General features: G+C 44.8%; 1 protein-coding gene across 17 annotated transcripts in view; it reads left to right on the forward strand.

Annotated features, from left to right (window-relative positions):
* Window positions 1-26625, forward strand: part of KALRN (kalirin RhoGEF kinase) — a 705208-nt gene that overhangs the window by 224836 nt on the left and 453747 nt on the right. For all 17 annotated transcript variants that reach the window (XM_025281073.3, XM_025281358.3, XM_025281444.3 and 14 more), the window contains one exon: window positions 25579-25771. In XM_025281073.3, the coding sequence (XP_025136858.1) occupies window positions 25579-25771 (193 nt within the window). The remainder of the gene's footprint in view (window positions 1-25578; window positions 25772-26625) is intronic.

Below are 26625 nucleotides of genomic sequence, written 5' to 3' on the forward strand. Positions count from 1 at the left end.
GAGCAGCATACTAAGGGATCCACAAACTGTTTCTGCAGTTGGAGGATGTTTTCTGGTGGGGGTGAAAATGGAAGAAAAGTGACTCCTGACTTCAAGTATCAGGAGAGCTGTGCTGCCCCTAAGAGGCGGGAACAGGCATGGTCTCTGTTGCATCAATGGGTAGAAGTTAGAGAGATGGGGACTCTGAGGTGGAGAAGCAGTCTGCCCAGGTGGGAGCTGTCCAGCACTACTGCCGCTGCCTCTGGAGAAAGTGAGCTTCCTGTCCAAGACTTCTACACTGGGTTGGAGGCCGATTAGATCGTTTCTAAGAAACTTTCCTGCCCTGAATTCTGTGTTTCTATGATACTGGGGGAAAACACATTATAGACATCTATAACCTCAAAACAGTATTACCACCCCACAAACATACTCTCTTTCTCAAATCCCCTAAATTATTTAAGGCCTGGAATTTCCCTTCAGATCTTGTGTGTATCTTAAATTCTAAGAGAAGTCTTTTCCAGCGCCCTTGCGTTCTGGGTGGGGCTACGCGGGATTCTAGAGTGTGACTGCGCCAGCAGCGGTTGCTCTTGGAGCCCGTCTCAGCCTGACGTGGGTCCTCCAACTTGCCTTTCTTGCTCCTGATGAGTCTGAACATCTATCTCCTGGGGCTTCTCCGAGATTTCTGTCATCTTATTTTGAGGAGTGATGAAATTAGGGTAGGAAGAAAAGCCTTAAAAGTCTTCTAATTCAACTTTATGATAACTTCATTCACTTAATTCAACAAATATTTACTGAGTGCCTACCATAAGCCAGGGCACAGTTAGGGATCTTGGTAAACTTGTGTTATCTTTTCTGTCATCCATCCTATACTTACCTAACTTTTTGGTCCTTCTGCCCTGATATCTGCTTGTAATTACTCATACATGAAAGGAGTGGAAAAGAAATACTCAGAAACAAGCAGTGGATGAGTGTCCCTAGAAACTGAGAGACAAAATCTAGGCTGAGAGTAAGCAGTTGCCCAAGCATTACCCGTAGTATGGATAGTCTACCCACTGTGATTATTGGGAGTTGACCATATGCTTGGAGTAGAAATTTCTAAGTATCTAGTAAAGAAATCCCAGGTTATTTTTATTGCATTGTATTCTTCCTCTTCTTCATTGTTATCCTGCTTTGTCATGATCAGCTTTCTACAGCTCCTCTGGGCACTGATTGTTAGCACCTTGATGTATCTGCCACTTAATAGCAATGCTGCTGAGATGCTGAGTGTTCTAGCAGGGAATACAGGTATCATACTGGTGAGGAAAAATGACAAGAAATAATGATGGGATATTCTGTAATGTCAATCAAACCAACGTGCCAATATTCAGCTTATTACCTGATAATTTGTTCTTGTTCTACAATTTCAGCAACAGATAAATTGGGCTTATAGCCAGCACGGTCTTTGTGCAGTGTCACCAGAAAATAGAAATAAATAGAGAGGGCCAGAAAGTTAAAAGATGAAGAGGTGAAAGCTACAAGGATTTCCTCCCACTGTATTCAGCACGAGAGAACCCAAGCTATGTAATCTATCATCACTGAATGTGTCTGTTGTAAGGGCCTGTTGAGATGTGCCGGTGGTATCTTGCCCTTTGATCTGAAAGTGAAAGTGAAAATGAAAGTTGCTCAGTTGTGTCTGACTCTTTGCAACCCCATGGACTACACAGTCCATGGAATTCTCCAGGCCAGAATATGAGAGTGGGTAGCTATTCCCTCTTCCAGGGGATCTTCCCAACCCAGGGATTGAACTCAGGTTTCCTGCATTCCAGGCAGATTCTTTACCAGCTAAGCCACCAGGCAAGCACACAAATACCAGAGTGGGTAGCCTATCCCTTTTCCAGCAGATCTTTTCAACCCAGGAATTGAACCAGGGTGTCTAGCATTGCAGGAAGATTCTTTACCAGCTGAGCTACCAGGGAAGCCCCATCAATTAAAGAAGACTGCAAAGACTAGTGGTGTAAAGTTCAGAAAATAGAGCCAATGAAGACATTTGCCTAAATCTTATCCTTTTCCAGATCCCTTTTAAATTTCTTTTATTGCTTACGTATGCTGCTGCTGCTGCTAAGTCACTTCAGTCGTGTCCGACTCTGTGCGACCCCGTAGACAGCAGCCCACCAGGCTCCCCCATCCCTGGGATTCTCCAGGCAACAGCACTGGAGTGGGTTGCCATTTCCTTCTCCAATGCATGAAAGTGAAAAAGTGAAGTCGCTCAGTCGTGTCCGACTCTTCGTGACCCCATGGACTGCAGCCTACCAGGCTCCTCTGTCCATGGGATTTTCCAGGCAAGAGTACTGGAGTGGGATGCCGTTGCCTTCTCCGAGAAGAAGGGCGGATGATTCTAATTATGGTGGGCAGTGGTGTCCCATCAAACCTGTGTTGTCCAAGATACTCTTTAGATTCTAAGTATGAAGGTTTTGCAGGTGGGAAATGCAGGTGGTGATTGTCTGAAGCTCAGGTTTCAGCTCATGGTGGCTGTGGGTGTGCAGGGTGATGGAGGTGGGGGTTGGTGCCTCAAACTTCCTCTCCCATGTCTGTGTGCTCAGTTTTAGACACACAGTTCTATTCATTTATGCTCATCTGTGGATGAACAGTCAAATGTTTTTAAGTGTGAATTACACTGAGGGATGCTGTGAAAAAATTAAAGCACTGAAGACCTTGGAAACTGTTTAAAGAGATGAGTGAAAGTCTGTAGTAGGGACCCTGAACATATAAACTGGAAAGGTGGGGGTGGTCTCCATTGTATTCTAGGGTGCTCATCCTGTTCTGTTTCCGTGGGTCTAAGATGTTTGTTTCACTCAGTCACCTGCCTGGAGTGATCTTGCATTGCTCTGATATCAGAAGCGTGATTCTGGCATTACTTAGCAGTCAGCCAATAGGCATTTTGAAGTTAGTTCACTTTCTTGACCATGCCACTGCCAGACTTGGCAGGTGTGTGTCTGTCTATGCTGCTGTATTCTGAGGCAGAGGGCCCAGGGGGGGCTTGTGGAAACCCTGAAGAGCCTACTGTGATGCTTCAAATGCAGAGACAAGCATTTGTGATTCCCTGGAGAACAATAACCTGGACAATCAGAGGCGGAAACCATGTGGTCATAACGTAACTATGAGAAGCTGCTCTCATTATTCCAGAAATGCTTCCAGTAAACGCCTTTAGGTGATGAATCAAGGACCCAGCACTGGACAAAAGGACCCCTGATGGAGAGGGGAGTGTTGTTTTTTCTTCATGTGCATCTTCAACGTGACCCATAGAAGGGACTTTGGACATTGCCACTGACTTGTTGGGAGTGGAACTATGGACTAGTAGAGGAGGAAGGAGTGGCCTCAAGGACAATTACTGATCCTGGAAATTATGCAGAGTGTTCCAGCCCAGGAAGAATGAACCTCTGAACCTTCCCCTCTGGGAGGAGAAATGTACATGTAGCTGACAGATTTCCTCGCCTATAAAATAGGCACAGATATCACCAGACATAAAGGTAGTGGGGATCACGTAAGAACACATGTAAGGTACCTAGCCAAGGTCTTGGCACACAGCAGGGGCCGACGGCCGATTTCTTTCCCTTTTCTTGCTTGGCAGTGGGGACCTTGTTTTGTTATTTGTCCTTCACTGTGTCTAGCACAACTTTATCAAAGTCAAGTTTGTGTGTCTTAATCACTTAGTCATGTCCAACTCTTTGTGATCCCATGGACTGTAGCCCGCCAGGCTTCTCTGTCCATGGAATTCTCCAGGCGAGAATACTGGAGTGGATTGCCAGTCCCTGGCTTCCCTGGTGGCTCAGACAGTAAAACGTCTGCCTGCAATGCGGGAGACCCTGGTTCCATTCCTGGGTCGGGAAGATCCTCTGGAGAAGGAAATGGCAATCCACTCCAGCACTCTTGCCTGGAAAATCCCATGGACAGAGGAGCCTGATAGGCTACAGTCCATGGGGTTGCAAAGAGTTGGACACGACTGAGAGACTTCACTCTCCAGAGAAACTTCCCAACCCAGGGATCGAACCCTGGTTTCCTTCATTGCAGGCGGATTCTTTACCATTTGAGCTACAGAAAAGTCCTTAAATTGGGCCCGTCCCATGAAAGTCGCTCTGTCGTGTTTGACTCTTTGTGACCCCATGGACTATACAGTCCATGGAATTCTCCAGGCCAGAATACTGGAGTGGCCTTTCCCTTCTCCAGCGGATCTTCCTGACCCAGGAATCGAACTAGGGTCTCCTGCATTGCAGGCAGATTCTTTACCAACCAAGCTATTAGGGGAAGTCCCTTAAAGTCAATGTTACAATAATGGTTAAGGTTAGAATAAGAGCTAAAAGGAATAGTAGTAATAGTAATAAGATCAGTATCATCTAGGAGTATATCATCACTGTAATAAATACTGAATTAATGGATATATATATATATATATATATATATATATATATATGTACCTAATAGTGTGATAAAGTCTTGGCCTATTTTAAAATTAGAAAACTATTTATTTATTATAAAAATAAATGCAGAAAATAGAAAAAATTTTTAAGTCACTTGTAACTCTACCCTCTGGAAATAGAAACAATTAGTATATTGACATTTTTCTTTCTATCTCTTTTTATTGGAGATTTTGTAAAGCAGAATTGAATCATATTGTTTATTTAATTTTGCTTCATGTTTTATCCCACTTACTATTATACCCTAAGAATATTTTCATAACATTTTATGCATAATAGTATATCTTTGGATACACCATATTCTAATTAACCTTATCATTAGATATCCAAGTCATTTCTAAAAACTTCATTGCTATAAATGACTCTCAGTAAACTTCTTGGTGTATGAACCTTTGTCTACATTTTAAATGGTTTAAATGGTTTCTTGGGGATAGATTCGTGGCAATTTTGGATTTTTTTAAGGCTAGTGATCTGCATTGCCACATTTCTTTCCAAATTTCCCAATTTATAGTTCCGGTATGCCTTGCTATAGACTTCAAAGTCTTTTTGTTTCTCCAAATTTAAGTTTTTACACTCCTCACTGACCAGAACCCCCTGTGAAAACATTGTTATTACCATCATCAAGAACCCTAATTTAGGGTTATGCACTTAAACCTATCCCCGGATTTGAAAGAATAAAAGAATTGCCCTTTGGGGTCGCCCAGGGGAGGATTCCTTTAACTTTCCTAAACTAATAGGAATGTTGAAAGGGGGACCATACATTAAAGTTCAAATCTGATAAGAAATCTATGATGACTTAATTGCTTTTGCCCTTGGTGAATCTTTTGTTTTGCCTCTGGGTATATTTCATCTCCTTGGCTGGTTGTGCACTGAGTTCCTGGCTTGGCACAAAGTGGTAGTTAATCTCCTCTGCTCTCATCTGAGCTGAGGTCCTCATCTGCCTTCCGCTGAGAAAGTTGGGTCTCCTTGGAGTTTGTTTCTGGGCAGCAATGTTGAATGAGCCTTTAAAGCTTAGGTGCGGTCATTTGCTCGCTCTCTTAGGATTCAGAGATCTATGGCTTACCGACAGCAGGCTGATTAGGAAGCTAATGTTGCTGTTTCTGCTTAGATTAGGTAAACTTCTGCGTTGCAGGTGAAATAAGTTCCAGAGTATTCAGGTTTTTCAGGAATTCATGCTGGGGAATCAGGATGATTAAAATTTCATTCAAATTCATTTGTCTGGAATGTTGTAAGTGAGGGAGATCCCTAAATATGGATACCAGAGAGAGAGCTTGGCATTGAGGAAGAAGGATGTATTTTTCACTTTGTGGGTTCCAGATTTGGGGTTGTTTCTCCCTCCCACTTTGGGGCTTTCCTGGTGGCTCAGATGGTAAAAAATCTGCATGCATTGCAGGAGACCCAGATTCGATCCCTGAGTCAGTAAGATCCCCTGGAGAAGGGAATGGCAACCCACTCCAATATTCTTGCCTGGAGAATCCTATGGATTCTGGGACCCAGCTTTCTGTAGCCTGGCAGGCTACAGTCCATGGGGTCACAAAGAGTCAGACATGACTGAACAACTAAGCATACGTATTCCCTCTCTCATTATGTAAATATTTTCAACATGTTTCTATTTCTCTCTTCACCTGTCATTGGTTAGGTTCTGTCAGATGCCCCTCACTGGTATTTGGGGTTGTGTATGTTTCGGTTCTGTTCAGTCACTCAGTCACATCCAACTCTTTGCGACCCCATGGACTGCAGCATGCCAGGCTTCCCTGTCCATCGCCAACTCCCAGAGCTTGCTCAAACTCATGTCCATCGAGTCGGTGATGCCATCCAACCATCTCATCCTCTGTTGTCCCCTTCTCCTCCTGCCTTTAATCTTTCCCAGCCTCTGAGTCTTTTCTAATGAGTCAGTTATTCGCATCAAGTGGCCAGAGTATTGGAGTTTCAGCTTTAGCATCAGTCCTTACAATGAATATTCATGACTGACTTCCTTTAGGATGGACTGGTTGGATATCCTTGCAGTCCAAGGGACTCTAAAGAGTCTTCTTCAACACCACAGTCCAAAAGCAATTCTTCGGTGCTCAGCTTTCTTTATGGTGCAACTCTCACATCCATACATGACCACTGGAAAAAACCATAGGTTCAGCTAGACAGACCTTTATCGGCAAAGTAAGGTCTCTGCTTTTTAATATGCTGTCTAGGCTGGTCATAGCTTTTCTTCCAAGGAGCAAGCATCTTTTAATTTCATGGCTGCAGTCACCATCTGCAGTGGTTTTGGAGCCCAAGAAAATAAAGTCTGTCACTGTTTCCATTATTCCCCCATCTATTTGCCATGAAGTGATGGGACCAGATGCCTTGATCTTAGTTTTTTGAATATTGAGTTTTAAGCCAGCTTTTTCCCTCTCCTCTTTCACTTTCATCAAGAGGCTTTTAGTTCCTCTTCGCTTTCTGCCATAAGGGTGGTGTCATCTGCATATCTGAGGTTATTTCTCAATTTTGACTCTAGCTTGTGCTTCATCCAGCCCAGCATTTCGCATGATGCACTCTGCGTGCTGCTGCTGCTGCTGAGTCGCTTCAGTCGTGTCCGACTCTGTGCCGACCCCATAGATGGCAGCCCACCAGGCTCTCCTATCCCTGGGATTCTCCAGGCAAGAACACTGGAGTGGGTTGCCATTTCCTTCTCCAATGCTTGAAAGGAAAAAGTGAAAGTGAAGTCGCTCAGTCACATCCGACTCCTAGCGACCCCATGGACTGCAGCCTACCAGGCTCCTCCATCCATGGGATTTTCCAGGCAAGAATACTGGAGTGGGGTGCCATTGCCTTCTCTGTAGAAGTTTAATAAACAGGATGACAATATACAGCCTTGATGTACTCCTTTCCCAATTTGGAACCAGTCCTTTGTTCAAAGTCCAGTTGTAATTGTTGCTTCTTGACCTGCATACATATTTCTCAGGAGGCAGGTAAGGTGGTCTGGTATTCCCATCTCTTGAAGAATTTTCCACAGTTTGTTGTGATCCACACAGTCAAAAGGTTTAGTGTAGTCAAGGAAGCAGAAGTAGATGTTTTTTTGGAATTCTCTTGCTTTTTCTATGAGCCAGTGGATGTTGGCAATTTGGTCTCTGGTTCCTCTGCATTTTCTGAATCCAGCTTATACATCAGGAAGTTCTAGGTTCACACACTGTTGAAGCCTAGCTTGGAGAATTTTGAGCATTATTTTGCCAGCATGTGAGATGAGTGCATGTTTGGGAGGAATATATTGGATGCTGACACTTCATGTTATGTCACTTTAGTTTTGTTGCTGCTGCTAAGTCACTTTAGTCATGTCTGACTCTGTGTGACCCCATAGACGGCAGCCCACCAGGCTCCCCCATCCCTGGGGTTCTCCAGGCAAGAACACTGGAGTGGGTTGCCATTTCCTTCTCCAATGCATGAAAGTGGAAAGTGAAAGTGAAGTCGCTCAGTCGTGTCCGACTCTTCGAGACCCCATGGACTACAGCCTACCAGGCTCCTCCATCCATGGGATTTTCCAGGCAAGAGTACTGGAGTGGGGTGCCATTGCCTTCTCCATTAGTTTTGTTGAGACTGCCTTTATTATATATGTATGAAAGTGAAACTTAGTTTCTCAGTCGTGTCCAACTCTTTGCAACCCCTTGGACTGTAGCCTGTTAGCCTCCTCTGTCCATGGAGTTCTCTAGGCAAGAATACTTTAGTAGGTAGTCATTTCTTTCTCCTGGGGATCTTCCTGACCCAGGCATCAAATCTGGATCTCTTGCATGGCAGACTGATTCTTTACTATTTGAGCCATTAGGGAAGTCTTATATATGTATAAAATGGCAACCTACCCCAGTAATCTTGCCTGGAGAATTCCACGGACAGAGCAGCCTGGCGAGCCACATTCCATGGGGTGGCAGAGTCATACACAGCTGAGCTGCTAACCCTTTACCCTTTACACACTCTGGCAGTTTAGGTATGCTGCCACCAGGTGGTGGAGCACATTAGCTCAGCTGCCTTGGAAGATGGAGATGGTTTGTATGGTGTAGCCGCTAAGTCATGTGTGACTCCCTGCCACCCCATAGACTGTAGCTGTTCCTCTGTCCATGGGATTTTCCAGGCGAGAATACTGGAGTGGGTTGCCATTCCTTCTCCAGGGAAGATACAGGTGGATTTTGTCAAGGGCTCCAAATATTATGCTCTTTCCTCCTTAGACCTTAGATTTTCTAGGCTTTACTTTTTAAATTTTTATTGAAACATTTAAACTTAAGTAATCACTAAGTGATAATTATTTTTCCTGAACTACGGAATGAGTTTAATATTAAATTCCCTGATAGCTCAGTTGGTAAAGAAGCTGCCTACAATGCAGGAGACCCTGGTTCAATTCCTGAGTTGAGAAGATCTGCTAGAGAAGGGATAGGCTACCCACTCCAGTAATTTTGGGCTTCCCTTGTGGCTCAGCTGGTAAAGAATGTGGGAGATCTGGGTTCAGTCCCTGGGTTGGGAAGATCCCCTGGAGAAGGGAAAGGCTACCCTACTCCAGTATTCTGGCCTGGAGAATTCCATGGACTGTATAGTCCATGGGGTTGCAAAGAGTCGGACCTGGCTGAGCAACTTACACTTTCACATTGAAATATTAAATAATGTTTGTAGAAATCTTTAGCTTGAATATGTAATAATTTCCAGTTGAAACTGAGAATTTTATAATAATGGTATTTTGGGTAAAAATGCTTAAATAATGTAGAATCTCTATATCAATTCTTCCTTTTATAAAATAAAATCCTTTTTTAAAAAGAAAATCACTCCTATTGGTTTGTCTTCAGTCTTAGGTAGACTTGAAGTTGCAGTGCCCCAGGCATACTTATCTCTTGAAATTTCTACTGTCTCCCTCACTGTTTGCATTAGCCACAAACACTGAAGATTGACGTCTTAATTTGTCTTTTCAAACCTCCCCTTAAAGGTTCTATTTTTTCTCTCCAAACATGGGAAATGAGAACAAGAAAAAATCACCATGAAGGGCTTTTTGGTGCAGAGTATAATCCTGGTGTATATACTTACTACTGTGGGAAATCTCTATGCCAGTTTGTCACTGTAGCTTTTATTATAAGAAGGAGGTGTCCCCCTTACCTGTTTTACTCCACCTTATCTCTCCTTGGATTGCTTTAGATAAAACAACTTTTAAAGAATTTCTGTCTTGAAAGTCTGGCATCACCTATGCAGAACAAAATACTTTGAAAAAAATTTGAAGAAGACTTTTGAAACTGGAAAACCCATCAGGTAGTGGTGATGGGTCCCCTGTCTTCCATGAATTCTGATTATTCACAAAGCTTTTTCCCTGATAGATGGAAAACAGCTTGAGGGCAGGTCAGTGGGTCTTGTTTGGCTGGAAGTTTACAGAGCAGCACCTTGCAAGTTGGCTGAATTCCCTTAGACTGGGAGAGCCCCAAGAGGAAAGGGCAGTGTCTCAACCTCTCATCCTATCAGAGCCAATGCCAGCCTCTCTTTTCCAGACAGGAAGTCACTGAAGTCAGACCCAGGGCTCCTTTGGGATGTCTTCTTTCCTCTGTAAGGGGCTGTACCCACAGAGGGGCCTGGGCCGGGTGGGTGGACTGGCTCCACTGCAGAGCCTTCTATCAGAGGATAGAGTGTGGAGGAGCATGCCAGGGAGCCGGGAGTGGACGCTGTCTCATCAACAAGAAGTATTCCTGTTTCTATATCGAGCAAGTGTGACAGCCAGCCCTTTTTCTTCCGGAACCCAGACACAAGCACTTTGTCAGAGCCACCGTGACTCAGCTAGGACGAATGTTTTTCCAAGTCACTTACTGACATCATCCAAGTGTGCACTCTGATGGTCCTGCTCCCTCTTTCGCCTTCTCTCAGGGCCTCCCTCCTCTGCCCCCACCCCCACCCCCATCTTATTCTAGGTCAAACAAGGACCAGCTTTGGTTTTGAGAACTATTGAAAAACTCTAAAACCAATACATTTTTCTCCCTCTTATCTCAGACTGTTTCATGCAGTCCTGAGCTGGAATCTCATGTTTACAATGCTAGCAATTTGTGTGCCAGGTTTTGCACGGAAACTCCTCTTGGCCTGGTGCTCCAGGCAAGGCTTGCACCTGAGCTGTGACACTCTGCACCCTGATGCCCTGTCCCAGAAGAGACTGTCCTCTCATTTCTAGACTGCAGGCAGCTTTCCTTTGCAGGAAACTCAGACTTCAGAACTTACTTACTAAGGAGGAAATTCCCTGTTTTGGACCTGAGGAAGGCAAGAACCATTCCTCCCCCTGACCTAGCCCCGATGGGGATAAAGTATTCCATTAGGACACCTGCAAATCAGCCCAGATTTAAATCTGTGAATAATTGGGACAATTGTTTAGTTTACATACACAACAACTTAGAAATGATGTTCAAATAATCCTCTGGTTTTTTTCAGGCTGAACTTGCAGACTGAGAGGGCACCTAGTTCTTGGCCTTGGAAAAGCTTGCAGTCTGGTAGAGATTCTAGGACCCACTGGAGAAAACAAACTATACGTTTTCTAGGCAGTTGTTAAATAAGCATAGCAGTTCAGTGGACATCATCAGAGACAGTTTATTGGATGTATAATCTGAACTGAATTTCAAAAGAAGTAGATGAATTAGGATCCTGGAATTTGAGGCAGGAAGGGATTGCAGAGGTCAGCCAAGCCAACCCCTTCACTTTAAAAGGGTGGAGTGCTATCCAGAGAGTGTGGCGAGATGCTGAGGGTCAGCCAGCTGGCCAGTGGTGTTGCTGGGGCTGGTGGTTACAACCTTGAACTGCCTCCTGACAGTCACTGGGGCCTCCCTGGGGTCTTGTGTGGAGGAATTATCCCCTTACCCACGAGCTCTCAGAGTCTCTAAGCTAGCTGTGGGTCAGGGCAAAGGCATGCAGGAGCCCTACCTATTTAGTTTAAATTCCAGACATGTCCCACTCCCTTGGCTTTCTCCTTTGGGTCTCCACTCCCTCCCTCACTGCTCTCAGGTTTACACCTGTGCCTGAGCCTTACCGAGGTTTTCCACTATGGAAATCACAGAGACCCTGGCTGGTGTCAGAAGGTAGAAGCTGGGTGAGGCCACCTGCTCTGCGCCAAGTGAAGCTCCTGCCTCGGCAAAGTCCAGCGGACCTGGCCCTGACAGTGACCGTAAAGACAGCTGAGGGGTCTATGTTGATGGGTTATTTGGGCAGTTGTCTGTATGTACAGGGAGATAGCAGTGGGCTTTCAAGAAAGTGATTGTTACTCAGAGAGGAGAGGAGGCGTATGCAGGCAGTTTTGACCAATGATTATTTCCTGGAGGAAGTGTGTGGCTTATTAATTAGGATTCCACCTGCCCTGCTAGGAAAGTGGAGCCCAGCTGGAGAGGAGGGGATCCCTTTGAGAGGGTGAGAGAGGTGGGGGTGCAGTGAGAGGAGGAGGAAGAGTGGTGATGGCAACAGAGATTGCAGTGAGCAAGGAGTCCCTGTTCTGTGGGTGGGGCGGCACATGGCACATTGCTGCAGCCTCTCCTGGGTCAACTCTCTTCTCTGTCTCCCGGCTTTGGAAAAGCTCCCTGTGTCTGATAGTTGGGGTGACTGAGACACCATGGTTAGATTACAGTCTTTGGAATGTGGATTCAGTCTTTGGCCTACTACTCACAGATGTATGAGCAATTTATAATGATGTATTTTTTTTTTAAGTTAAAAAAAAAAGATGCCTGATTTTTCACCTGGCCTGACTATGGGAAAGTGCAGATGGTGAAGGCCAGAGGAGCATGGCCTTGGGGATGGTCTAGGGAGCAGCGGGGGAGGGCAGTGTGGAGAGCTTGCTGTTTTGGGCTTTCATTCATTCTTTCTTTCCCTTGGTTTCCATTTCATTTCTGTTTCATATTCTGAATGCCCTAGAAGGAGGGGGTGAACAACTCTATGAAGGAGAATAGGAAATAGGACAGGAGGCTGAGATTGGGAAATGGAAATGTCAGTTTCCATCCCAGCCCCCTGGACCCGCCCCTCTGCCACCTGCTCTCTCTAGCCAGCCAGCCTCAAACTTTTAGGAGCAATGGTTCTGGTGCTTCTCCCAAGTTTCCCAGATCCTTTTCTCCTAGCTGAGAATAGCTCCTTCCAAGTGCCCTGCCCCAGACCAGTCTGGCTTAGAAAGCAGGTCTCTTTCTTTGGTGAATGGAAGTTGTGTTTCAGAGAATGTGAGACTGTCAGGTAATATAACCTGGTAGGTTAACACATTCTAGGTTTATATGCCTCTAACCAGGCTGGCCCCCACAGGTACCTTCCTTTGGAAGGCTGCATCCTTTTACTTTGATCTTACTGTTAGCTGGGCCACTTCTGGAACTCTTCTTGAGAGCTCCTTTCAGTCTATGGCATGCTCCTTTGACTATCTGTAGGCTGGAAAATCTTGTTCTTTTTGAGCATTTTTGGTGTTTTATTTTTAGAAAGTGTTTTTAAAGACAGCATTGAGAATAAGTCAGTTTGTGGGTGCAGAGGTCTTGCTGTGTTTTTTAGGCCATTGACCTGTTACTTTATGGCCATACTTGGGGATGTGGGAGTAATCTTGGGGCCTGAATCTTCACCACACTCTGTCCATGGATAGAAAAGAGAATCGGCTACATCTCTGCCTCTGGCACAGCTGCAATCAAAATGTTTTATTTCTTTTCTTTTTTTTTTTATTATAAAAACAGTTTCATTTGGGTGGAATTAGGCAGCAAACTTTAAAGCAGTAGAAAACATAACCCTTCTTTATTTGGACTCCATTGTGAGGTCTACCTGGGATGCTGAGTTGGGCAAGAGTTGGCTTGGCTTCTGGTAGTCAAGGGGGGGAACTGGCAAGCGGGAGCTCTTACACCCAGAAACAGGCAAGAAATCTCTAGAACGTTTATTGTAGGGGCACTTAACCATGGCTGCATGTTCACATCTCCAGGGAACTTTTAAACACTGCTGAGCCGAAACCCGAGACCAATTAGTCAGTCTCCCCACTTTACAGAAAAAGGATTGAGACTTTGTTTTAGGATAAAGGATCATCTCTGAGCTTTGCCCTGTAGTCCTGGCATCACAGATCAGAGGTGCAGAGGCAAAAGATGTGTTGGTAATTGGATAGAAAAGACACAAGTTGTTTGGAATAATCATACCCTGGAAAAGTGGACAGAGAGTGTCTTCCAGTAAATCAAAACAAAATACAGAAACAAAACATAAAGAATCCACCTGCCAATGTAGGAGACATAGGTGTGATCCCTGATCCGGGAAGATCCCACATGCTGTGGAGCAACTAAGCCTGTGCACCACAATTATTGAGCCTGTGCTCTAGAGCCTGGGGCTGCAACTGCTGAGCCCACATGCCACAACTACTGAGCCCACGCGCCACAACTGCTGAGTCCACGTGCCACAACTACTGAAGTTTGCACATCCTAGAGCCTGTGCTCTGCAACAAAAGAAGCCACCACAATGAGAAGCCCACGCACCAACTAGAGAGTAACCCCTAGTCACAGCAACTAGAGAGAAAAAAATGCTGTGCAGCAGCGAAGACCAAGGACAGCTAACAATAAATAAATTTTTTTTTTTAAAGAAACAAACATAGAAGGAAAAAAAAAACCCTCTGGATGGATTAACATGGATCCTGAGAAGGATTTGATGGTAGATGAATCGCCTTATGAAAGCCAGCTGATGGTGGACAGACACCTCTGAGTCTGCCAAGAGGTATAGGACAAGCACGGGAGTCCTCCCACCTCTCTGAGCTTCTCCTCTTCTTTTCACATACAGCCAAACAGGAACCTTCATGCTGTGCAGGTTGAGTTTGAGAACTGTCTGTGTGACTGATCTCTTACTCACTACAGGATATTTTCTCGAGTGGCTCATTGCTCTGTAAGGCACTGCCTCCTCCAATGTTCTTTTTACTACTTCTGATTATACCAATTAGAAAGCTTAAAGCAGGTGCTAATGTGTCTTTAACACTTCTCTTTAACACCTGCTGACTTCTGGTTGTTTAAGAAAGTGGGTGTGGTGTGGTTTGGGGCAATCAGCAGAAAGCTGCTATTAGAATAGCACCAAAGAGCAGAAAACAGGTTAACACAGATCAGTGTGATAGACAAAATGAGCGAAACAAAATCGGGATCCCATAGCCACAGACTCTCCATGGCCTGGGAATGGCTTGAGAACTCAGACACAAATAGGTCAGGGCATGGTTTTCTTCTCAGAACTCCAAGGACCTTTTTTGATGCTCAAATTCTGAATGGAGAAATTCAGCTTGAAATGATGTCAGGGAGACATGGGTAGAGTGTAGTTCTAAGGAAAGTGTGAAGTGGGAGATTTCTTGGGGCTACCCTTCATTCTACACTTGGCTGGTTTCTGTTGCTCGCACTGAGCTGTCCGTGCACCGTGGTAAGACTCCATCATCCCTCCAGATCATCCTGCGTTGCGGGTCCTGCTTGCTCCTGTGGGGCCAGAGCTGTGTGTGGTAGGGCCCTGCTGCCCTGTGATACAGGAAGTCCTCCCATCTGTCTTGGCCGTCCTGTCCCTCACTCCCTCCTCAGTGGCCAGTCCAGCCCTCTACCCCAGTGTTCAGTTTGTCTCCTTCCCTGGACTACTCAGTGAATAGGTCTGATTTGAAATCTACTTCTGCTCCATCATAGCCCAAGCGCTGGGCCTTCCCAGGTCCCCACACTAGGATTCAGACACACCCTATACCCCACAATTAACAGCACCTGAGCAGCTCCCATCAGCACACACTAAGCAGAAGCCCTTGCCGCCTCCTCACCTGTTCCGCTGGAGTGGTACTCATTGCTGATCTCTGCTCCCCCACCTGCCACCAGGATGGGTCATTGTTACATTTATTCCAGTAGCTGTTCCAAGTGAGAATCTGTCAGGCACTCATATATATGGGGTAAATCTCAGTTGGCACCACAGAAGCTGGGGCACAGGGGATCAGGCTATCTCTCTACTGCCAGAGCTCAGTGGAACCATAAATAGGAGAGTCCTCACTCCCAGGGAAGGAACTTTGATGCTCAAAACAGGATATCCTGGCCCTGCAAACCAGATTACTTGATGTCTCAGTTCCAAACTTCTTGTGGCTTAATAGAAGACATGAAATGGGCAGATTGACAACTGGATGTCTGGTTCAAATATACAAAGTGAAGTGAAATCGCTCAGTCGTGTCTGACTCTTTGCGACCCCATGGACTATAGCCTATGAGATTCCTCCATCCATGGAATTTTTCAGGCAAGAGAACTGGAGTGGGTTGCCATTTCCTTCTCCAGGGGATCTTCCTGGCCCAGGGATTGAACCAGTGTCTCCTGCATTGCAAGCAGATGCTTTTATCACCTGAGCCACCAGGGAAGCTAAATACACAAAACATCCACCCAACTGTGTGACTCTGAACAAATCGCTTCCCTCCTCTGGAATTTGCTGCCCTTAGCTCTGAAATGAAGGATCAGCAGGGTAAGCACTAACGTTTCTTCAGGTTCAAGTGTTCTGTTTCTCTCTGAGGCAAGGCAGCACGACAGATACTGCAATCAGACTAGATTCAAATATGATTTTACTTTTTCCTGGTGACTTTAGCAAGTTACTCAGCCTCTCTGGGCCTTAGTTCCTTTAACTATAGGGTGGGATAATAATAGAAGCTACTTGTGAGTTTCACGTGAGGAATAAATTAGATAATGCATATAAAACACTTAGCAGACATAGATTCTCATGAACATACACATAGATTAATAATAATTAACAATCTATGTGTCTGTCCCACTTTAATTTAAAAAAAAAAAAAACAACAAAAAAACAGCTGCCCCAAGTTTGGCTCTCAGTTTATATTTCTCTCCAGGTTAGAGTTTGGAGCTCCTCAATATTTACAGCCAGTTCTGGCTGCTGCTCTCCAGCTTCCTTATGAACTTCACTTCCCCTGTTTCCTCCCCATAGTGAAGGATCAGCCAGCACACAGGCTCTTTTCCACCTCCAGACCTTCGCTCAGGCTGTTTCCTCTGCCTACATTATTCTTTTTACAACATTCCCTTAACTATCTCCTTCTTATAGTTTTGGCCACTGTTTAAATGTCAGCTCCTCATAGTGGCCTGTTCTGGCCACCTGATAAGTTGTTAAGACTTATCACAATTTGCTTTTGTTCTATTGATCTAGCCACTGTCTTGTGTCCATCTCTCGCCCCAGAATGTAACCTTCATGTTTCTGTCTTATCCACATTTATATCCCTAGTGCCTAGCACTGGGCCAGCCACAGAGTAAGTGCTCAATAAATATTTGTTAGATTAAAAAATAAATGAAAAATATAGTTTTATGACACTGTATTATTTATGAAGCCCCTTCATGACTAGTCTCTCATTGTGAAGGCATATATCCCTGGGCTTGCAATAAATAACTCCCTTCAAGAGAGCATAAGGCTATGAAGAGAGAAACTCACTAACATTTTTGACCAACTTCTGTATAGCACAGCTGTCCATCCTCCCTGCAAACAATGTTCAGACTGTGGCGTCGCATTCTGTCACCTGTTTATTAACGCCAGGCCTCATCTATTGTAGACAAAGTGCACATCATTAAACTCGCACAAACCACACCTAAGAGAGTCTAGGTGTTGTCCTTGGATCACCTAGGAGATTCCTGGAGCTCATCCCAGACTGATTTTCATCAAAGTATCTGAAAAGGGTCACTGAAATCATTATTTTTTAAAAATTAAAAAAAAATTATTTGTATTTTGATTTCACTGAGTCTCCTTGCTGCACAGGGGCTTTCTGTAGTTGAAGCAAGCAGGGGCTACTCTGTAGTTGTGGTGCATGGGCTTCTCACTGAAGTGGCTTCTCGTTTCAGAGCACAGACTCTAGGCAGTCTGGCTTCAGTAATTGTGGCACATGGGCTCAGTAGTTGTGGTTCACAGGCTTAGCTCCCTGTGCATGTAGAATCTTCCTGGACCAAGGATTGAATTGATGTCCCCTGCATTGCAAGGCAGACTCCTAACCACTGGACCACAAAGGAAGCTCCTGAAATCATCATTCTAAATAAGGGTCTTAGGTGATGATGAAAGTCAGTAAAGTTTGAAAAGCATTGCCATAAAGTGGTGCAAATGCTGTTTTGAGGTAGCATGGGCTTGCTGAGTGAAAACAGCCCCAGTGACACATAAGAACAAAAGAGTAAATGGTGTAGAACTGAGTACAAGAACTATCTGATCAATCATCCCATCACTCAGTATACATTATGTCCTGAGAGCCCCGGAGAGTCCATGAAACAGTTCACAGCTCAGTTGGAAGGAACTGTAATTTATTGCAAAGGATGAGAAGCTGGCCAACAGGGCCCAGGTCTCAAGTGCCATATGGGAAATGAGCAGGGCAGGGGGAGTAGAGCAGTGACTGCACTCTGCCTCTAAAGCAGGGGGCATGGGAGATGCGGAGGGTCACTCACTCTCCTTCCCCCTACTTAGTGGATCTGAAGGCCCACTGCTCCAAACTTCACCTTCTGTGCTCCCATCCTCACCATACACAATGCAGATTCTTCCCCTGAAAATGAAGTTTGGGCTAAGAAATATCACTGAAAAGGTAAATATCCTAAAGGGAAAAGAGAAAAGGTAAATATCCTAAACTGTCTTGCTGCAGCTCTCCCCATGTGAGCACACTGAGGGAGAGGAAGGGAGGTCTGGGGGCATGCAGGCTTGAGGAAGAGGCGGCCTGGTGGCCTCTGTGGGGTTGAGCATAGCCAAAGAGCAGTGTGAACTCGGCTGGTTTCTGGAGTACGTGCACCGAATCCTGTCTCTGATGACCTTGACCTTTTCTCCCATCATCTCAGAGACCAATTAGGAAGGCTGCTTTCCTGCCCCACCCAGTTCCTGCCCCAGTGCCCAGTGACGTTGTGCTGACCAACTGGACTAAGGCCTTGTAGCTGCTAAGTGCAGTAGTTCTCATCTCAGCCAAGACCTACCTCTCTGGAGCACTTGATGCTGTAGTTCCTCCTTGAAGTCCTCTCCTCCCTGATTTTTTTGACTTCATTGCTCTCCCAGTTTTATCTTACCTCTTTGCATTTGTTCTTCAGCTACTTTCTTCTCCTATCTCTTAAAATTGATATTCATATCAGTTCTATCCTAGACTCAGAAGCCGGTTTTTTTCATCTTAAAAGTGAAAGTTGCTCAGTCGTGTCCAATTCTTTGTGACCCCATGGACTATACTATACAGTCCATGGAATTCTCAAGAATATTGGAATGGATAGCCTTTCCCTTCTCCAGGGAATCTTCCCAACCCAGGGATCAAACCCAGGTCTTCCACATTGCAGGCAGATTCTTTACCAGCTGAGCCACAAGGGAAGCCCAAGAATACTGGAGTGGGTAGCCTAAGAATCAGAGAAGGCAATGGCACCCCACTTCAGTACTCTTGCCTGGAAACTCCCATGGATGGAGGAGCCTGGTAGGCTGCAGTCCATGGGGTCGCTAAGAGTCGGACATGACTGAGCGACTTCACTTTCACTTTTCACTTTCATGCATTGGAGAAGGCAATGGCAACCTACTCCAGTGTTCTTGCCTGGAGAATCCCAGGGACCGGGGGAGCCTGGTGGGCTGCCGTCTATGGGATTGCACAGAGTCGGACACGACTGAAGTGACTTAGCAGCAGCAGCCTAAAAATACTAGAGTGGGTAGCCTATCCCTTCTCCAGCGGATCTTCCCGACCCAGAAATCTAACTAGGGCCTCCTGCATTGCAGGCAGATTCTTTACCAACTGAGCTATCAGGGAGCCCTTTTTTCATCTTACTTGTCTTCACTGGGTGATGTCACCCACTTCTGTGCATATCTGCTGCCAATGTTCATGGATTTATTCATTTAGCAAATGTTATTGAACACCTACTATGTGCCAGGCATAGTATGACTCCCAAGTCAAAATTTGCAACTCATATTTCTCTTTTAATCTCAAGACTATACCTCAGATTGCCTTCAGAATGTCATATATTTATGAAATTGATGTATGTGTGACTGTTTCTTGACACAGGGACTCAGACAGAAATTGTCTATTAAAGGTCATTCTCTTCAGGAAAAAATTGTAAAGGAGTTGGAGGTACAGAGTAGGAAGGAGCAGGACTGAGCAAAGATGAAGTCCAGTGGAGACCCTCAGGGGAGATAGAAGGCTCTGGAGTATAAGTCACACTTCAGAGATACCCTGCCTTGAGTGAAAGGCACCTCTGTATAAGAGAAGCACTGGCCCCATTGGGATAGGGGTATAACTGCCACATGTCTTTTGGAAAAGTGCATCCATCAGTCAAAGGCAAATCTCCTGAGATGGTTTCAGGCATAAGCTGATCGCCACAACACTTATGGAGCTGGGGACTGGGCACAAAGATCAACAAAATTGCCCTCAGTGGGACACCAACAGTGTCTCCCCCAGCAGCTTAGACTTGCATAGTAGGGATATGTGCCCAGCACCACCGTAAGTGCTTTATGTATCTTAACAAACCTAATCTCTAAAATAACTCTGTAATGTAGTTACTATTATTCACAGTTTATAGTGAAGGAACTGAGATGTTGAGTTTTAAAGGTACTTGCCTAAGTTTCCTCAACAGGTAGATGATGGAGCTGGGATTTTGACCAAGGTGTGTTGGCTCTAGATTCTATCATACCCTTACCTGCTACCCTCCTTCCTCAATATGTTGAGTCTTAGCCTGCCCCAGGTGCTGTAGGCACAGGGAATCTAGCAGTGAAGTCAACACAAACAGCCCTTCCCTCATTGAGGTTACTTTCCATTGAGGGGAAAATGGACAGTAAAAATGAATAAGTAAAATACACACTCCAGATGGTAACCAGATTCCTCCCTCCATGGAATTCTCCAGACAAGAATACTAGAGTGAGTTGCCATTTCCTTCTCCAGGAGATCTTTCTGACCCAGGGATTGAACCCGCATCTCCCTCACTGCAGGCAAATTCTTTACTGTCTTTGCCAGCAAATCACTGGTTAATGAGTACTACTGCTGCTGCTGCTAAGTCGCTTCGGTCGTGTCCGACTCTGTGCGACCCCATAGATGGCAGCCCACCAGGCTCCCCCGTGGTGATTTTCCCCTGCGATTTTCCAGGCAGGAACACTAAGGAGACTATAAATCAGGGAAGGGAAGTAGGGAGTGGTAGGGGACAGCTGCAGCTTTAAATCAGGTAGCCCAAGGAAGGCTTCATTTAGGACACATTTTAGTCTTAGGGAGGTGGTCTCTCTGCTTCTGCTGCTTTTGTTCTCCTACTCTGTCTGGCTGATCCCGATTTACTCTCCCTCTGCACACCTGGAGGGGTAATCTTCCCAAATCACCTGATCATGTTCTGTCCCTCATTGCCCTTAGGGATAAATGCAGCACTCCTGCCGTGGTACAAGTTGCTTCTGAATTTGAGACCTGCTTCTAACATTGCAATGCTAGGTGGGGCAGGAGTACAAATGGAAACCTACATACCCTGTGTCTAAATATTGAAAATTAATATAGCAAGTTAATGAACTGTTAGAAAAAAATGTGTTCTACCCTTCTACCTTGACAAAAATATTTTCATAGCAACCTAGGAGGCCAACTTCAGATTCATATTTGTTAGACTCCTCTGTGTTCCATGCTCTGCCTCCCTTCTCTGCCTACCTCCTAGGTCTGTCTTCGATTGTGGAAGGGCCCCCTACATGCATGTGGACGCCCTGGCTGACACATCCACGTTTTAGCCACATCTTTGAAAATAGAAGCTGTTTGCCACCCCTCAGGCCAAGGTGCTCACACTAGTAGTGTTCTTTACCCCCTGGGGATGGAACCTAGGAGAGAGGCACATATGAGCTCAGGAAGTAGGTTAAGGGCCCTTTGAGCTGAAAATTTTAGGATGTCAGGGACAAGGAATTTGGTCTAGAAAAGGGTAGGGGCAGCCTGGACTCTCTGTGGCAAGTCTCCTTGTTCTCTGGGGGGGAGGGTGTGGAAAAGGAGGGTCAGAGCCTGAATAGGGCTCTCTGAGGCACTCGGACCGCACTGTCTCACCACGCTGTTTCTTACCCCTGTGCCTAAACCAAAGTGAATTACTTGAACTTTCTGAATTTGCCATGATCTTTTGCTTCTGTGCTTTTGTGATTTTTGAAGACTGTAGAATGAAGCCATACACTTGGATTCCTTGCCCTAATTTCCCCCGTCTCCTAATCTGGTCCCCTCATCACTGACCCTTCATTCCACACCCAGTCACAAAAGCACTGCACGTAGTGGCACTGGTAGGTGTGATCTGACGTGGTAACCTGAGTGTGGGCTTTGGAGTCAGTGGCCCTGGTTTGGATTCTGTGCTGGGCACCTACCAGTCACATAACCTTAGGCACATCCTCTGCCTCCGTGGCATCATCTCTTATATGATGATAACCATGCCAAGTTTATAGGTCATTGTGAGGACAAAATGAAATAACATGGGTTAAGTGTCTAACCACAGTCCGTGGCACAACAAGCACGTAATAAAAAGTTCCTTACCCTCCCCTGGCTATGCTTTTTGCTTCAAATCACACAGAGAAAGCACTTTGGTAGATTAGCTATTTTCACAGAGAGATGCCAATTAGGTTGAAAGTGAAAGTGTTAGTTGCTCAGTCGTGTCCAACTCTTTGTGACCCCATGAACTGTAGCCCACCAGGCTCCTCTGTCCGTGGGATTCTCCAGGCAAGAATACTGGAGTGGGTTGCCATTCCCTTCTCTGGGGGATCTTCCCGTCCCAGGGATTGAACCCAGGTCTCCCACATTGCAGGCAGATTCCTTTCAGTCTGAGCCACCAGGGAAGCCCAATTAGGTTATCTCTCAGCATTCAGCCTCTGGGCCTCTTTCTCCATCTCCTGAGCTAGTGAGAACTTCCTAGAGAGTATTAGTACCTGATTTCTCTTTTAGTTGTCAGAAATTATTCGTTAACAGTGTGTGAGCTGTTACTGATGACCACATTGAGATCTGGGATAGTCAAACTCCAGCTCTTGGTAGCAACACTGACTCTTTGTTGTTAGGGATGGGGTTTTCTCATGTCTACATAATTATGGTAACAGCGACGGGGCCTGAGGAGCTGGTAAACAAGGAAGTCAGTCATCTCTAAGAGAAGGGAAGACCCCCTATTACTGTGCAATGCCTGGCCTAAGTGGGCATACAGCAAATGTGAGTCAGACTAGGGCTTCCCTGGTAGCTCAGCTGGTAAAGAATCTGCCTGCAATGCAGGAGACCCCGGTTCAATTCCTGGGTTGGGAAGATCTCCTGGAGAAGGGAACTGCTACCCACTCCAGTATTCTTGCCTGGAGAATTCCATGGACTGTATAATCCATGGGGTTGCAAAGAGTCGGACACGACCAAGTGACTTCCATTTGCAAATGAAACTAAGCTCAATAAGAAATGCCATTAAACTGAAATAGAAAAATAGTTAAAAGAAATGATCAGGTAAGTCACAGAAGAAATTCTTATAGGTCAATAAGCTATAGCCAGTAAGCAAAGAAATGCAAATATAAATGTAATACAATATTTTTTTTATAAAATTGGCAAAGATTTAAAAAATTCAATAATTAGTGCTGATGAGGATACAGTAGTCGGGGCAGGGGGTACACTTATGCTTTGCTGGTATACATGTAAATTGATGTGCCCTTCTGTAAAGCTGTAATGAGAATGATTAAATAAACTATGGTGTAGTTATAAGATGGATTATGTGTCATTAAGTAAGTATTAGTCACTCAGTTGTGCCCAACTCTTTGCAACCCCATGGACTGCAGCCCACCAGGCTCCTGTGTCCATGAGATTTTCCAGGCAAGGATACTGGAGTGGGTTGTCATTTCCTTCTCTAGGGGATCTTCCCAACCCAGGGATCAAACCCATGTCTCCTTTACTACAGGCAGATTCTTTACTGACTGAGCTACAAGTGAAGTGAAGTGAAGTGAAGTCGCTCAGTCATGTCCAACTCTTTGCAACCGCATGGACTGTAGCCCATCAGGCTCCTCCATCCATGGGATTCTCCAGGCAAGAATACTGGAGTGGGTTGCCATTTCCTTCTCCAGGGGATCTTTCCAACCCAGGGATCGAATCCTGGTCTCCCACACTGCAGGCAGACGCTTTAACCTCTGAGCCACCAGGGAAGCCATTAAATGTAACCATTTCAAAAAATCTGAGACATGAGAAAAATTCTATGTTACAGTGAAAGGTAGAACACTATAGGGTATGAAAATTACATGCACAAAAAAGGCTGGAAGGAAATAGGCCTGAGTATTATACATCCCTATCATTAGTATCTCTTATACAGATCTCTGAATATTTTAACTTTTCTATGATTAGCAGGTGTTTTCTTACAATGGGAAAGAAATCCTGCAATTTAAGTAAAAGGTACGTTCCTTTCATACAATAATATAGAATTATGCTGGCCACTTACTGACTCAGTAAATGTCAGAGTAGGAGAAGAGGTAACTGCTTTCCTTTGGGATATAGGATTTGCGGAGAAACAGAAGGCTCAACCTTCTTCCTTGCTGAGTCTAATCCTTTGTGTCAACAAGAAGAAATGGAAAGAGTGTCTGTCCTGCCTGGGGAGTTTCCTGTATAACTGGGAGGCCCAATAAGCTGCCTTATGCTTGAGACATTCACACAATTGCAAGAGCTGTGGTCTCTTCAAAAGTCTGACAAGTTTATCACTGGTTGAGATTTGAGAGTGAAGCCTGAAACAGAATTTTGTTTCCATTTGTAGACTAAATCCTCCAGTTTTAGCCTTACCTCCAGTAGCAATAAGTGATTGGTAGCTGGTGGTACATGACTGTGGAGCATGCAACATGCACAGGGTTTTAAGCGAGTACAGTCTGCTGCTGCTGCTGCTGCTGCTGCTGCTAAGTCGCTTCAGTCATGTCCGACTCTGTGCGACCTCATAGACGGCAGCCCACCAGGCTCCCCCGTCCCTGGGATTCTCCAGGCAAGAACACTGGAGTAGGTTGCCATTGCCTTCTCCAATGCATGAAAGTGAAAAAATAAAGTGAAGTTGCTCAGTCGTGTCCGACTCCTAGCAACCCCATGGACTGCAGCCCACCAGGCCCCTCCGTCCATGGGATTTTCCAGGCAAGAGTACTGGAGTGGGTTGCCATTGCCTTCTCCGGCGTACAGTCTGGGTAATAGGAAATTAAGACAAGCACCCTAAGGAAATGTTACACCAGTATTTATACAAACATGTGAATTAACCAAAGTCTATTTTGAGTTAGAAAATAAATACATAGATTGAATAAAGCAAGAAAAGCCCCCTAACTACAAAAACATAGAATTTATTCCAAACTGAGATGTTATAACTGTTTCGACTTTCTTTTTTTCTTTAAATTATTAGGTGTTATAAAGTCCAAGTGTTTAAATAAGTTTGTAGCATCATCTTGATTCACTTAGTCTGATTAGTTTTCAGTTTTCAAGTTGGTCACTGTCATTTCATCTTGCGTTGATTTCAAGAGTAGTTCCCCCTACTTAACTTCCTGAAATGTGCCTTTTTATACCTGACTCTTGTAATGGAAGTGTGTGAGACAATGGGACCACATCCACTGTTCTAATCAGTCCCATCCTTGGCCATTTAAGAGTAATTGGCATGACCCAACAATTTGTCAAAATTGACATACAATTTGAACTACAAGTAATACGTCTTAAATACAGTGGTGTTATCAATACCTTGTGTACCATCTCTAATCAATTGATAGAATCAGCCTAGATCCCTTTTTTTGAAAAAGATTCTTTGGCCCAGGTTCGGTTCAGTGATAAAGCATTCCAGTGGCTACCATTGATGTGGGCCTGGGGAAGGATAGCACTCATGCTGAGGACTTTCCATTTAAGATCTAAGGGCAGCAGCATCCCTGTCTTTAGAGAGCTTGTACAGCATTCAAATGGAGAAAAGATGATTCATCCCAGAAGCAAGAGAGGGAGACAAGAATTAAAAGAAACTCTAACACAATAGTGAATGCTGAAACCATAAACGTCCCAACAAGTGCAATTGACTACAGGGAAGGCTGAGTTATTTGCTAAGTGCTGGGAGAAGCCAGATGCCCTTGGTCAAATGAGGTTAATCGCAAAAGGTTTTCTGAGGCAGTACATTTTGAGTTACATTGGAAGACAGCCAGGAGACCTGGTGTGAAGTTGGAAGGTTGGTCCAGATTAAGAGGAATGCAGGTTTCCAGATGCTTTTTGACTGTGTACTGCAAAGTCGCAGCGGCCCAGAATGACCATGCCTGCCCTCTGACCTCCCCACAGCGAGGACGTGTGCAAACGTGGCTTCACTGTCATCATCGACATGCGGGGGTCCAAGTGGGACCTCATCAAGCCCCTCCTCAAGACACTGCAAGAAGCCTTTCCTGCTGAGATCCATGTGGCCCTCATCATCAAACCCGACAATTTCTGGCAGAAACAGAAGACCAACTTTGGCAGCTCCAAATTCATCTTTGAGGTGAGGCCCGACCTCTCTCTTAACTCCTGTTTCCTCCCCTTTCTGCCACCCACCCATTTCTCACCTGCCCTTCTCCACCACCCTAAAATCCCCAACATGTCAGGGACTGGCTGATAATTCAGGATTCCTGGGTCACTGTGGCCTTTCCAGTGAGATTCTCAGAAGGGAGGAGAGGCTCACGAGATTGTCCCAAGGGTACAGAGTCTTTAAGCAGTCCTGTGTCTACTGGTGAGTGGAAGTCAGAGGAATTGTTTCTGGGGGCAACCTTGTAATTTGGGTCAGATGCCTTAAAAAGAGTTGATATCTACTGATCTTTTAATTCTCCTTCTAGGAAAATGTTTTTAATATAAAAATTAAAAAAAAAAAAAAGGTAAATAACTAATGATAATTATAAACAAACAAACAAATGTCTACAGGGATATTCATCACATTGTTTTTTGCAGTAATATACATACATATGTATACACACATATTTACACATATACATATATATACAAACATATATGTATAGTTTGTATCCTAAATATCCATTAATTTTGGCTACATTAATACACAAGTACGATGAGGCCATTAAAATCATATTTAGAACAATAGTGTCACTGAAAAAGGTGCATGATATATTGTTTTTCTAAAAACAAGTTATAAGACAGTATTAGCAATATAATTTATTTTTTTTTAAATTATCTAATAGTCTAATCTAATTCTTTTTCTTTTCTTTTCTTTTTTAACTTTACAATATTGTATTGGTTTTGCCATATATCAGCATGAATCCTCCACAGGTATACACGTGTTCCCCATCCTGAACCCTCCTCCCTCCCCGTACCATCCCTCTGGGTCGTCCCAGTGCACCAGCC

Source organism: Bubalus bubalis, chromosome 1, assembly GCF_019923935.1.
Source record: "Bubalus bubalis isolate 160015118507 breed Murrah chromosome 1, NDDB_SH_1, whole genome shotgun sequence".
Taxonomy (NCBI): Eukaryota; Metazoa; Chordata; class Mammalia; order Artiodactyla; family Bovidae; genus Bubalus; species Bubalus bubalis.